At 41.1% G+C, this 14,214-nt stretch overlaps 1 protein-coding gene across 2 annotated transcripts in view; it reads right to left on the bottom strand.

The window, feature by feature from the left end:
• The window catches only part of Diaph1 (diaphanous related formin 1), a 96,205-nt gene that overhangs the window by 59,449 nt on the left and 22,542 nt on the right, over window positions 1-14,214 (bottom strand). Inside the window, exons 2-8 of one of the 2 annotated variants that reach the window (XM_052155915.1) lie at window positions 7,211-7,237; window positions 5,888-6,043; window positions 4,614-4,715; window positions 4,172-4,302; window positions 3,908-3,994; window positions 2,879-2,942; window positions 1,527-1,666 (exon numbers count right to left, since the gene is read on the bottom strand). In XM_052155915.1, the coding sequence (XP_052011875.1) occupies window positions 1,527-1,666; window positions 2,879-2,942; window positions 3,908-3,994; window positions 4,172-4,302; window positions 4,614-4,715; window positions 5,888-6,043; window positions 7,211-7,237 (707 nt within the window). The remainder of the gene's footprint in view (window positions 1-1,526; window positions 1,667-2,878; window positions 2,943-3,907; window positions 3,995-4,171; window positions 4,303-4,613; window positions 4,716-5,887; window positions 6,044-7,210; window positions 7,238-14,214) is intronic. The other variant, XM_052155916.1, reaches the window with a different exon arrangement.

Raw genomic sequence — 14,214 nt, 5'->3', positions numbered from 1 at the left:
CCCTAACTGATACCAGAATCTGATAAAAGCAACTGACTATCTTTTGAGAAAATAGTTTCCTAAAACCCATTCCTAGATTTCTACTCATGGATACAAAATTAAAATCTTTGAGCTATGAAATATAAGTTACTCTGACTTTTTAAGGACCACCTGATATTAATAGTAGCATCAATATCTAGTACACATTACATGTGGTCCACTTCTAGAAAGCTATCCAACATAAATGCATAAATGTAACAGAAAATATGTATAGAGATCTTTATTATGACATCATTGGTAATGGTAAGAATTCTTATCATCCACAGCAAGGCCAGAATCTGCTGTATACCTAAAGTCTAGAAATAGAAGAAATGCTAAATAAATGAAATAGAAGGCAGAATCAGCTTGTGGTATTTTATACACTTACATATAAAATTTTGCAGAGCCACCAAAAATAATAAGCTATTTAGTACCAATAAAAATGAATGATGTCTAAAATCTGTTAAATAAAAATAACCAAACTGAAGCTGGATGTGGAGGCACACACCCAGATGTAAGAAGTGAGCTCTGGATTCTCTGGATTGAAGAAACAAACTATGGGTGCTGGGAACAGAACCTGAGTCCCCTAGAAGAATAACCAGTGGTCTTCTTATCCTCTGAGCCATCTCTGTCTCCCTATTAGACTTCAGTGGTCACATCAATTATTATCATCATTTAAGAAGCTTAAAATTTTTAATTCACATGGATTTGTGAGTGTGTGTGTACATGTGTTCAGACATTTGTGTGCACATGGATATTTACATGCATGTGCATAAATTAGAGGACAACTTGTGAGAATCAGTTTTCCCTATTGTTATGCTGGTCCCTTAGATCATTAGGTTTTGTAGCAATTGCCTTTACCCTCTTAGCCATTTTGCTAGCCTTTTCTCTTTTTAATTAACAGATTACATGTGACACGTGTGTGTGTGTGTGTGTGTGTGTGTGTGCGCCAACCAGTTGTGATGTGTGTCATGGTGTATGCATAGAGGTCAGAGTTACTGGGATCCATTCTTTCCTACTATGTAGGTCCTGAAAGATCAAACAGAGATAGTCAAGGCTTTGAAGCAAGTGCCTTTCCCTAGAGTCATCTTGCCAGCTATCTTTTGTTCAAAATGTTTTATAATTCATTTTTTTACAAAGAGATTTTGGAATATTTGCATATACAAAATGAATTAACTTGAGGATGATATTCAAATCTAAACATGAAATTCACGTAAATACCTTATAGCCTGACGGTAATTTTATACAGTATTGCTAACAATACCGCATATATAACCATGATATGGAATTTTCTACTTGGAGTATCACGATAGTATCAAAAACATTTCTGCTTGGAACATTCTGGATATCAGATAAGTCTACCTGTAAGATTCTAACATTCACTACTGAGAAGAAATCTGGCCTTATGACTTGGTGTCTAAGACCAAGTGGACATCTACATAACTCAGTTTTCCTCTATGTTAAAGGAAGATGGTAAAATGAGAATGCAAAGAGCTGCAGGCACATACATGTCCTCTGGCTGCGGCAGGATACAGAGGGCAGATAGCAGCTTAGCTGCATCAATCATCATATTGGGAACAGCAGGATCCATGGCTCTGACCAGCAGTAGGATTCCTTCTTCCGTCTCCAACATAGTTTTGATTCCAAACTGGAAAGACAAGAAGAAAGGAGGCAGGCTTAACAGCAACCAACACATATGTAGAAGGACACGTTTAGGACTTTTTATGAGTGGAATGTCATCTCCTTAATACATGTATGAATGTTAACCCCATGAGCCTTAGAATATAACCTCTTGGGATAGAGTGGTTGCAGATAAGATGAACTAATGACAGTGAAGTAAGGTAGGTTCTTAAACCAGTAAGCCTGGTCCAAACACACACACAGAATACGTCATGAGAACATGAAGCATAAGTGAGAATGCTGCATCTGTAAGCCAGAGCCAGTGAGCTACCAGAAAGCAGGAGAGGAGCCCAGAACACATTATCCCACCAAGCTCTGGCTAACATGGGATCTTGGACTTCCATCCTTCACAACTGGGACAATACATTTGTATAGTGTAAGATATCCATGCTGTGGATTCCAAACTAGCACAGGAGAATACTTTCCCAACAATAGCTAAACAGAAAGGATTACAACAAAGTAAAAATTTTAAGATACATATCAGAATTTCACATCTCCATAGATTAAATCCTTTGGTTTTTTTTTTATTGTTCCTCCCCATCCTAAGGAGAAGATTAGTTATAGCAAAATAAAGCAGAAAAAAGTAGATTTCTACTCAAACAGTAACTGCAGGCTCCCTGGGTCTAAAAGCAAAATGAATGAGAAAAAGAATCCTAAATTTGGAGTGGTGGTGGACACCTTTAATTTCAGCATGTATGACGCAGAAACAGGAGGACTCTGCGAGCTTGAAGCTAGCCTGGTCTACATGGGAAGTTCTAATACAGCCAGGACTAAGCAGTGTGATGCTAAAGCTGGAAGGACCATTCTATAATCCCAGCACTTGGGAGGCAGAGACAGGACAACCAAAGTGAAAACCAGCTGAAGGGAAATTGGGCTGGGACAGACTTAATGTAGAGACTAGGGAAGGAGACAAAGCAAACATCCCTAACGACAACTACAGGTCGAACAACTAACACGCTAAATAAAAGGACACTTAGCCTACTCTGAGTTGGAAGTCAGAACGAGGGAAAAGAATTCCACAGAAGCACATGTATGTGGCAGTCAGTAAGTACATTACAGTATGGAAAGGAAAGTCAAAGTCTTGAACCTTAGTTTCTTCTCCTTCTGGGGAATTGCCAACACAGGAGAAATAATGAGGATCTAGATGAGGGCTGGAGTCAAAAAACGGGGAAAGTCTTACCTTGTTGTTCATGAAAGCTTTCAAACAGCGGATAATCTCATGCTGGTTCCGGCTGTCGTAGTTTCTGCACACAGAGAACAGGATCAGCGAAGTCCCTTTATGTTTTGTTTTTTTGTTTTGTTTTGTTTTGTTTTGTTTTTTGTTTTGTTTGAGACAGGGTTTCTCTGTGTAGTCCTGGCTGTCCTCGAACTCAGAAATCCGCCTGCCTCTGCCTCCCAAGTGCTGGGATCACAGGTGTGCACCACCATGCCCAGCTCTTTTTTTGTTTTGTTTTTTTGTCTTCCCTTTATGTTATAATGCATCTTTCCTTATGATTGTTCAGTCTTGCAGAGAAGGACATCAGGAATACCTTCAACTAGTAGCTGAGTAGATTCTAATGGGCAGTTACGAATGCAGCCCAGCATACTCAAAGATGACACTGCACTGTGATGTCAAAGGTTGCCCAGCCCTACATACAAAGCACTTGGCCCAGAAATACTAACAAAGTAATCAGCTAATAAAACACTAATCTCTTATCGCTCAATGTTCTCTAGGTAGCTAGGTACTAAATTCTGTCAAGATTCTATCCCATCTATTACTCCTTGCCTGCTACCTGAAAGGCTTTACATCTGAGAAAGTACACACAGATGCACTTACTGTATTTTGTCTCAGAAAAGATTCTAGAAGAAGTGGGCACGTTGGATGGCACCATGGCAGACTAAAATGGTTTCTGGTATTCACAGACTTTATCTCCACCCTAAAGACTGCTATACAGCTAAACCCAAACCAATCAAGTATATGGCCAAGAAAAATCTCCAAGTGTGATATGTTCCAGGCTAGATCATAGTATAGCTGAAAATGAAATCAGATCTTCTTTCCAGACAGAAAAAGAACTGGAGACTATTAATCTTACTGGTCTACATCTTCCTCCCTCTATAATCTCATCCTCTAATCTCCTCTACAATAAAATTTTCTTTAATCCAACAGCATATCCATGCCAAGCCCCTTTGGCTCTCAACCTAAAAAAGATAAAGACCCAGAATTCCTTACCCAGAAGTCTCCTCTTTCTCATCATGGAGTCGTTTGAGGATGTCCAATAAGGAGGCTAGGCCCTCAGCACCAAATGTCTGCACCCAACTGTAAGGAATAGATCAAAGGAGAATATCAACTTAAATCATAAAGGCCATTTGCCAAATCTCTCCCAGAAGCTCTTTACTCACAGTCCAGACCTTTCTCCTATTTCCCTGCCTCCTTTGATCGTCACCACCAGTGAACTACGCACTGGGTTTCTGGTAGTTTTCTCAGACTTCTCACCTGACAGGGTTATTGTTGAGAGAGACTCGAAGGGACTCGAGGCAGCTAAGCAGGTGCATATCCCGCAAGCCTGACCTCAGCTCCTGAATGTACATCATGGCAGACCTAGAGCTCTCTTTCTGGTTCATGCCCTGGAAAGAGGCACAGAGAGAGGTAAGTAAACCCTGGGCCCACTCCTGATTTTAAGAGACACCACGCAGATATCCATCACACAAACTACCAAACTGTGACAAACTACGTGACAACTCAAACACAGTACAGAAACTTAAGTGTAAGTCAAGAAAAGAAGTAGGTGGCAACTCCTGTGAGGTCAGTCGAGGTAGGCTTACAGAACAGGGTGGAGCAGAACTGACAGAGACAAAGCACAGTCTACAAACTCAGCAAAATAAGCAGGCCCACGGTAAGGATGCAGCCGCCTATGAGCGCCTGCCCTAGAGCTTACAGCCTTGGAAGTGTGCAGATACTGGGACACCATCTCCCTCTTGATGATAATGTCCTTCTCTCGCAAAGGCTGCTGTTTCTCCTCATTTAGGTTCATATCCACCTAGCAAGGAGAGGGAACAAAGAGACAGAGAAACAAAATTACCCCATAAGTATTTTTGATTTTGTTTTGAGACAGGATCTTACTATATATATAGTTCAGGCTATCCTGGAACTCACCATGTAGGCAGGCTTGTCTTGAACTCACAGAGATCTCTCTGCCTCTTGTAAGTTTTTAGTGTTTAATATTTATTATTGAACACTAAATTATTAGTAATGAGTTAGACACAGTAAATCATTAGTCAACAAATACATTTTCCTGATTCCTAGAGGCTTAAGTTATAATAACTAATAAAAATTCCTCAGGGATAGAATTTAATTAATTTCAATACAGAGTCCTAGACATCATCCTTGGTATGATGTTTGCATTCTAGGTATACACCACTGGATACTTTAAGATATATGCACGCGTGTACACACACACATACACACACACACACACATTTCTGAGGGCTCCCTAGGAAATAATAATACAGTTGAACATTTACTTTTGGATTGCTGAAAGGAAACCATATATAAGGTCTTCTGCATTGAAGGCAGCCCTCATCCCTCCAGCACTGGAGAACTGCTGCCATCACTGATTCTGGCTATTGCAGGGTGTCCACCTAAAGTGTCCCTTTCTCACTAAGGACAGCAAAGTAAGTCACAACCATGTATACATCTTGCAACTACACGGACTTCAGATTCAATCCTCAAAGGCCTTAATAAGCTGGCCTCAGCATTCTCTTTTCACATTCCCCACTAAACAGAGACCTAGGCAGATGATGCCTTTGTATTCCTCAGTTTATTCTTTGTACAGAGCTCAATGTAAATGCTTCCCCACTTCGTCCTCTCTGACTCAGCCTCGAAATGGTCACCACACTACCTCAGGGCTTGGTCCTATCATACTACGTTTCTGTGGCTAGAGTACCACCAGGAAGACATTAACAAGGTAGTCAGTAATCAGATATTCCCAAGTTTAACTCACAGATTCCAATCCTGTAAACTGGTACTTGCATATTTAACCATTATTTCATGGGGCTAATATTAAAACCTTTTACATTGAGCCTAGATTTTTTTTTTAATAGTAAACATCAATTTAGAAGACCATACACTTAAAAACAACCACCACAGACAGACATACAAATGCCCATAAATGTGTGCTGGGAAAGAGGCATCCCTCAGAAGGCGGCTTACCAGCATCTGCTCAAAGAGGACAAGAACTTGTTCATCTGTGATGTCCTGCAGGGACTGAGCAGTCGGGTCATCTCCGTACGATGCAGAGGAGTTTCTGTGAGCAGAATTGGGCTTTTCTTTCTCCTTCTTAATCCTCATGCTGGTAAATCTCTCCAGCTAAGAAAGAGAAAGAAGCATTAGCAGCAGTCCACATGTTAACACAACACGAACCACAACTTAACAAGCCAAACACCAAATAGCCAACCTTTTACCCTCTTGCACCTGCTTAGTATTTTTAGTTTATGCAGTCAAGGTTTTTGTAAGAAAGGAAGAAATCATTTTTGGTTAGATCTAACACAGCACACCAACTTTATTCCTATCTATAATAATGTATAAGACACAGCAATGCTGCATTAAGGTTTCAAACCCTGCTAGGCAGGTATGGTGGCACACACCTTAAATCCTAGCACTCAGGAGGCAGAGGCAGACAGATCTCTGAGAGTTCAAGGCCAGCCTGATCTACATAGTGAGTTCCAGGGCAGCCATAGCTATACCAAAAGACCCTATCTCCAAAAATAAAAAAGCAAAAATTTAAAAATTTAAAACCTTTCTAAAAAGAAAACCATTGTAAATTTCTAAGTGTTTTTAGTAGCATAGAACCAAAATATCTCAAGTATAAATTTATCTCAATAAAATGTGTTTCCTTCTAGTCACCCAATAACAAATGTGACCAGAGTACACGAGGCTCCTTCCCTTCAGGAGGTATCTATAACCACAGAGTTTAAGATAAATAAGCAACATGGGACAAAGAAGCCAATGTCTTATAATCAAGAACTAGTTCTTTCTCTTCTGTTTGTTCCACGGCACTTGATATATGAAAATAGCCAGAGTTCAAAACACATTCTTTCAAATCTCTTAGCATGACACCTACTCAGCAAAGAATGCATTGCACTTTACAGGCACATATGCTATTTCTCTGCTAAGCAAATACTACTAAACCATCCTTAAATATAAGTGCTGATGGGGCAGAGGCTGCGGGAAGTTTCAGCTTCATTGGCTCAACCCACTGAAAATACTACTAACTGTATGCAAAAAAAAAGAAAAAAGAAAAGAAGGACTACGGACCTTCAAAGGAATGCAGGATGAGCTCTAGTTAAAAACTGCCCAACCAAGGGAGGAAAGCATGCACCGGGTTAAACGAGGTTAGAGAAGATCTTGCGAGTTCTGAGGCTAGAACCCATGCTCTCATTCCAGTTAAAGGAAGTCAGAGTTACAAGAGCTGGTGAATGTTAAGAGGAGAGAAACGGAGCTAGAACATGCACATGCCACACAGTATTTCCTTACCTCGTCTGCCATGAGCCGCTTCAAAGTCTGGGAAACAGAGAAAAAAGGAGGGAGAAGAAAAAGAGATCAGTGGAATACCAAAGAACCTCCCAAACACCAAAATGGTTGAAGGGAGAAAGGAAGAGAAAATAAATGGAAAGGCCCTACGCCACCTCCACACACTGAAAGCTTTCTGCCCAGGCGTGGCTCAGCAGTCTCTGGTGAGGGGCAGTCGGGGTGGAGAGCTGAACAGACTCTAAAACCAATGACCAACCAACGTATGAAAAGTGCTCAACCTCATTAGCAACCAAGGAAATACAGATAAAAAGTCTGGCCTTGTGGTGCGAGCCTGCAATCCTAGCTACATGGTAGGGGTACTGTGAGTTCAAGACCTGCTGGGCTACAGTCAATCCAGGGCAGACCAAGAAACATGGTGAGGCTCTGTGTCAGAATTTTAAAAGGGAGATGAGGTTAAATGCTCAGTGGTGGAGTCCTTGCATACTATGTAAAAGACCAAGCATCGTAAACAAACAGATACAACCACAATGAAGTATACTGATAGACACACAGCACGTATGTGAGACCCTGGGTCTGATCCCTAGCTTTTGTATCTGTCTAGTTGTAGAAAAACAACAGCTTGCTCAGACTTTGCTGGGGTTAGCACAAACCACTGGGCTAACTTAGGAAAACAAATGACATCATCTAGTAAAATTAAATGTACATACATTATAATCCAACACAGCAATTGTAAGCATCAGCCCTGCTGAAATGAGCACTTAAGAAACAAAAGCATGTATGGGTATACTGTAATACCTGAAAGAGAAAACCTAAATAGCAAGCGAGAGCACATTGGTCCGAAGAAAAGAGCTCTTCAGAGAAAGTGAATAAACCTTCAACTACTCACAAATATAGAGAACCATTAGTTCATTGACACTAACATTAAGAACATATAAAGCTATATCGCTTGGGATGTAAGATTATAAAGGACACGATCATTTTACATGCCCAACAGTGATTACCTGTGACTACTATAGGTTATGACCGAGGAAGAAGACAAAAAGGTCTCTGGAGTATTTATGATTTTCTACTTCTTGACATGGACAGTGATTATATAGGTGCTAACTTCATAATTACTCCATGTTTTCTGTTTTCTTCTACATGTAATCACACAGAGGTACTTTAAAGTCTGAATGCTTTTGATCTAGGCAGATAGGAAGTTCTTTTCACCCTATTCAACTTCAACAATAATTTTTTTGTTTTTGTTACTATCAAGAGGGTAATTGCCTCTTGACTTACTCAACTAATAAAAAACCAGTCCTGTCTGCACCATAGTTATTTATCTAGCCCTCTGATGACAGGAAGACTCACTCCACTATGTTCACAGTCCTCATATCACAATTCAGTTAGGCCCCATGTAAATTAAGAATAATTACTTTGCTCTCCCGAGGAGGTCAAGTTCCCACTAACTGAGCACTAACCACTTGCCTGAGAACATGGGAGCCTTGCTCAACACCCATGGAACTTCGAGTTTACTGTTTATTGGGGGCACAGACATAAGAATAACAAAGCACTACCTATGGAGACTACAAGACACTCCTTATTCTGTATGCTGACGACATCTGCACACAGCGGTGGTTATACACACCTATACTCCCAGCATTCCAAAGGCTTGGACAGAAGAACTGCAAGTTCAAGCAGCCTGGGCTACACACCAGGTTCAAGACCAACCTGCAGGACCACAGCAGGGTCTGCCTGACCGGTGGGCAGCAGCAATAAGCTGTGGGTTCCTTAGTCTAACACACTGAAAACAACAGCAGCCAGGAGGTGGTGGCTCATGCCTGTAATCCCAGCACTCAGGAGGAAGGCAGGCAGATTTCTGAGTTCCAGGCCAGCCTGGTCTACAGAGTGAGTTCCAGGACAGCCAGGGCTACACAGAGAAACCCTGACTCAAAAAAAAAAAAAAAAAAAAAAAAGAAAGAAAGAAAGAAAGAAAGAAAGAAAGAAAGAAAGAAAGAAAGAAAGAAAGAAAGAGGGAAGGAAGGAAGGAAGGAAGGAAGGAAGGAAGGAAGGAAGGAAGGAAGGAAGGAAAGAAAGAAAGAAAGAAAGAAAGAAAGAAAGAAAGAAAGAAAGAAAGAAAGAAAGAAAGAAAGAAAGAAAAGAAAAAGAAAGAAAAGAAAGAAAAGAAAGAAAAGAAAGAAAAGAAAAGAAAGAAAAGAGAAGGAAGGAAGGAAGGAAGGAAGGAAGGAAGGAAGGAAGGAAAGAAAGAAAGAAAGAAAGAAAGAAAGAAAGAAAGAAAGAAAGAAAGAAAGAAAGAAAGAAAACAACAGCAGCTTCACATAAGCTGTGGGGCTTACGTGATGTGAGTGGCATCTAGAAACAAGCCACCAAGGGGGTGCAATGTCCCTGCAGCTTAAATTGTCATAAGGTTCATCTTATCAACACTGGCTCCCAATTCAAATGTTCTCTTAAAAACCAAGAAACAGCCAAGGAACTCTGTCATGAATGTGATACAGATATCAGAACCTGGATCTAGACAACTGGTCGTGGCTGAACTGTCCACAGCAGTGGGTGAAGCTAACGGAATAGAAACTAGCACTCTGTTCTTTCTGTTTACAGACTCTGGGCTCATCGCTCTTCACTACCCCGGGTTCCTGCTTGCTGCTTACTATACTTCAGTAGACTCTTAAACTATCAGATGCCTTCAGTTCTGTCTGCTCTACGCCATAGCCACTCTCCAAATTATATGCAAGAGTACTCTTTATAAATCTGGGCATGGGCGAGCACACCTGTCGTCCCAGGACCTGAGGGATGAAACAATAAGGAAGGCAAAGTCATCCTCAGCTACACAGTAAGTCAAAGTCAGGCCAGCCTGAGACTGTCTCCGACAAACAAATTCATTGTCTTCAACCTAAACTCCAAACTCCTTACCATGGTATATAGAACTCTACTGCCCTTTAACCAGCCCACCCCCAGTAAAGCTTGCCACTCAACCTTCAACTGCTTAGTTTTTTGGCTGTACTGGCCTACCTAGTTGCAGGCCCAAAAGATGACACTGCCTCATACCCCAGCCTTTCCCTAGACCGCTGCCCCCTCAGCCTGCACTGCACTTCCAGGACTAACTCTAGCAGGCTGGAAGGATGACGGCTCCTCTTGGATAGGCCTTCCCTGGTGTTTCCAAAGTGATAGTTACCTGTCTGACTCATCACACTCAGAGTGGGCCGCAAGGCTCCTGCTGTGATCGCTGCTCTACTCACTTCCAGAGGAACAAGTTCCCCGAGTGTAGAGCCAGGCACCTAAGCCAACAAACCCTGGGAAAGCCCGCACATCAGTTCTACCACTTCATTCTCAGTGAGGAAACCAACACCCCGACAGGCACAGTGAACCATCATCAACCACTGAGTAGAACTCAAGTCTTCGGATCTCAAAACCCCCAAAAACCTGTGTTCCTAGATCTTCTGCCTTACCCACATAGCTCATTTCCAGTAATTCGGAGACACAGTAAATATACACAAACACTTCAAAGGAAAAAAAATACACATTTCCCTTGCTTTTCTGGAGCACTATTAGAAATATATCTAGTACTTAAAATAATTATTGGGCCTAAACTGTGCTCATTTGCTGGGCGCTTGATGAGCATGCAGGAGGGCCCTGGGCTTGACCTCATCACCACATAAATCTTACATGGTAAGGCACATCTATAGTGGAGAGATAAAGAATAACAATCAGGAGTTCAGCATCATCCTTGGCTACATAGCGAGATCAAGGCCAGCCTACATATATGAGACCTCATTTCAAAATATATGCTAAGACAAATGAAATAAAATAAAATAATATGTGTTTTAATGTTCAACTTGGAGTAAGGACCACAGAAAGGAATCCATGCAGAAAAGCTGCAGTTTCCAAATAAGTCCAATAGAGGGCAGCAACACCCAACAAAATAAGTAACAGCAAAGACCAAGTCTATTTCTGAATCCAAAAAAATAAATATCCAAACAAACAGCAAGCTCAGCCATTGATATGGAAACCTGTTACTACAGGATCCTGAGAATATGGCTTACTTGCTAAATGCAACATGTTTCCTCTTACAGATTCTATACATAGTGTTTGAAATGGCTCTGTTCAATGTTTTTAAAATTAATTTTAAAATGTTTATATATAATTTGTATGTCCCCTGCATGCATGTATGTACACCACACGCATACTTGCACCACATGCATACCTGGTGCCTGAGGAGGACATCAGAGGCATTAGATCCAGTGGAACTGAAGTAATAGGTGGTTGTAACCTTCCACATAACCACTGAGCCACCAGTCCCCACCCAAATCATTACTTTTTTTTTTATGGAATCTGTGATGTAGATAAAGACACTCCTGGATGATGAGAAGTGAAAGGATTGAAAACAATGCAAAGGGAAAAAAAAAAAGGAAAGGAAAAGACAAAGGCTACTGAAGCTGTACTTAAGCCCAGTGCCCCATGCCCCTTCCACCTTTTAAAAATCTCTAATCTACCCAGCTTTAAGTGCTTTTACTCATAATCTTCCCCCATCTCCTTTCTGCAAAACTGTAAATCCTTACTGTTTCCTGCCCGGGTGTACAATATACCTTCTGTCTCTCCAATGAGGTCCACTATATACTACCACTCAGACCTTCAACAACATAAACAGGCAGAAGGAAACATACATACTAAACTTAAATCTTAAGACAGCAAAGTAGAGCAGGCTTATGAACAGATGACTAGCTTCTAGGTAGAAGATGCCACTCTTCCTGGGGCCATTGTTGCGCATGCCTTCAGCCCCAGCATTCAGGGCGCATAGGGATGTGGACCACTGAGTCCGAGGCCAGCCTGGTCTATAGATCAAATTCCAGAAAAGCCAGGACTACACAGAGAAGCCCTGCCTTGAAAAACAAAACAAAACAAGAGCGATAACAAACTGAGCCAAAATACCCAATTTCTCCTGTTCTTGAAAGCCTCTTAAACTACAGAAAAGATATCTTCCAGGAAGACGTAAATAACAGAAGGAAAGTGCCTACGAGATCCAAGAGAACAAGAAAAAAAAAAAAAAACAGAAAACAGAAAACTGCAGATGGAGCATGTTAGATCCAAAGTGGCACCAAAAAATGGCAGTGCTGATGACACTGTTCTAAACATATCTCAGGCTTAGAGAAGATGTTATTGAATAAACAAGCCTAAAAGTGTGGAGACCTGGTAGGACGGGTGGTGGTTCTGTTTTCTAGGAAAGGAGATCTCATGAGGCCAGTTTCTGTTTATTAGGAACCACCTTAATCTTGCCTCAAAGGTCAACTACCTCAGGCAAGGGCATCTAGTTCCTGCATCAGCTCAAAGACACCCCCAGCATATGCGAGTGCACACACAAACACACACACAAAGTTGACTATCATACAAAATCTGCTTGCTTTTCCTCTCTTTTGCTCTTCTTTCTGCCCACCTCCCAAGATAGCCCTGGCAGTCTGATCCCCAATAAACCTTTCTTTCTACCCATGCAGAGGTCTAACTCGGTGGCTTCACTGTGCCTTCAATTATACGGCATAGGAAGACTAGTTGTACCAGCAAGCACAGGAAGCAGAGTCCCAAATCAAAAATAAGAAATGGTCAAATTACACTGAAAGACCTTCAAGGGCTAGGAAATCAGTACAAATTCCTACCATAAGAAACCGCTCACATGAAAAGGTACTAACCTAAGACTAAGGAGAAAGTCACTCAAAACAGTTAAATCCCTAGGTAGGCCCCCTCAATCCCACCTCACAGTGCCACTGAAGAACTACCCACCAGCAGCAGTCTACCAGTTCTTTCTCAAGAAAGAGTAAACAGATGGCCTCTGGACTGGAAGCACTGTTGTGGAAAACACCGCATCTCTCCTGCAAAATCAGAGCCATAGCAAACTGGCCTTTTCATAAAGGCAGAAGGCTGGAAGAATCCTCGCTAAGTTGGGATTCTAAAGCTACCGGCCTAGTCTCAGATCACCCAGAGCACCACACTGCCCAATACCAGAGCCACCAAGTATGTGTAATGTCAAATATGGCTAGCTACTACAAATGAACAGTTAATAATTTTAAAAAATTTTAATCCCAGAAGTAAATATTTTACTGCTACTATGTTTGGAATACCTGAAGCTCTCTATACCTGCCTTCTCATTTGCTTATGGACTCTAAATACAGATTAAGCCTCTCCTGAGAAAATTTAGCAAATGGCCCAGAAATACTGAGCTTCTTCAACTTGATCAACAGTATCTACCAAAAAACAAACAACACAAAACCCTACAGTTAGCATTATGACGACAGCCTAGAGACTCTGCAGCTAAGATCAGGGAAAAGGTAAGGATCCAGTGTGCTCTCTGGCCTCCAAGTATATATACACACACGCTGATAAAGCATTTGTACACATAAAATACATACATATACATAAAATAATCTAAAAATTAAAAAGAGCAGCAATGAACAAATGCAGTATGAAACTTCAAACATAAAAAACATTTCCATCAGCATTTCCTAAAATAAAATCCATAGGGATAAATTCTAAAAGTATGTACAAGATCTAAGCCATAAAATCAAAGAAATGGATACGGGGCCCTTCATAGCCATGAACAGGGCAACCCGATTATGTCAGGGTCAAATTTCTCCAAATTTGATCTACAGATTAAAAGCCCTAACCAAAATTTCAAGTTATTTTGTGACTAATAACAAGTTGATTCTAAAGTTTGTAAGACATTTAATTTTTTTAAAAAATTAATAGACTCAGATCTTACACCCTACACCAAAATAAAACTCAAATTGAGAATGATCAGACATGCATGTGATCCAACACTTAAGGAGGCAGACAGGAGGTCTGAATTTGAAGTCAGCCTAGGGAACAAGAGTGAGATTGTCTCAAAAACTAAACAAGCAGGACTGTCGAGGCGACTGTGGAGTAAAGATGCTTAATATCAAGCCTTATGGCCTGAGTTCAATCCCCAGAGCCCAAAGAACAGAAAGAACCAACTCCTGAGGGTTGTCCTCTGACCTCTGTGT

Source organism: Apodemus sylvaticus, chromosome 13, assembly GCF_947179515.1.
Source record: "Apodemus sylvaticus chromosome 13, mApoSyl1.1, whole genome shotgun sequence".
Taxonomy (NCBI): Eukaryota; Metazoa; Chordata; class Mammalia; order Rodentia; family Muridae; genus Apodemus; species Apodemus sylvaticus.
The sequence above is the reverse complement of the archived record's forward strand: the minus strand, read 5'-3'. Positions and strand labels throughout refer to the sequence as shown.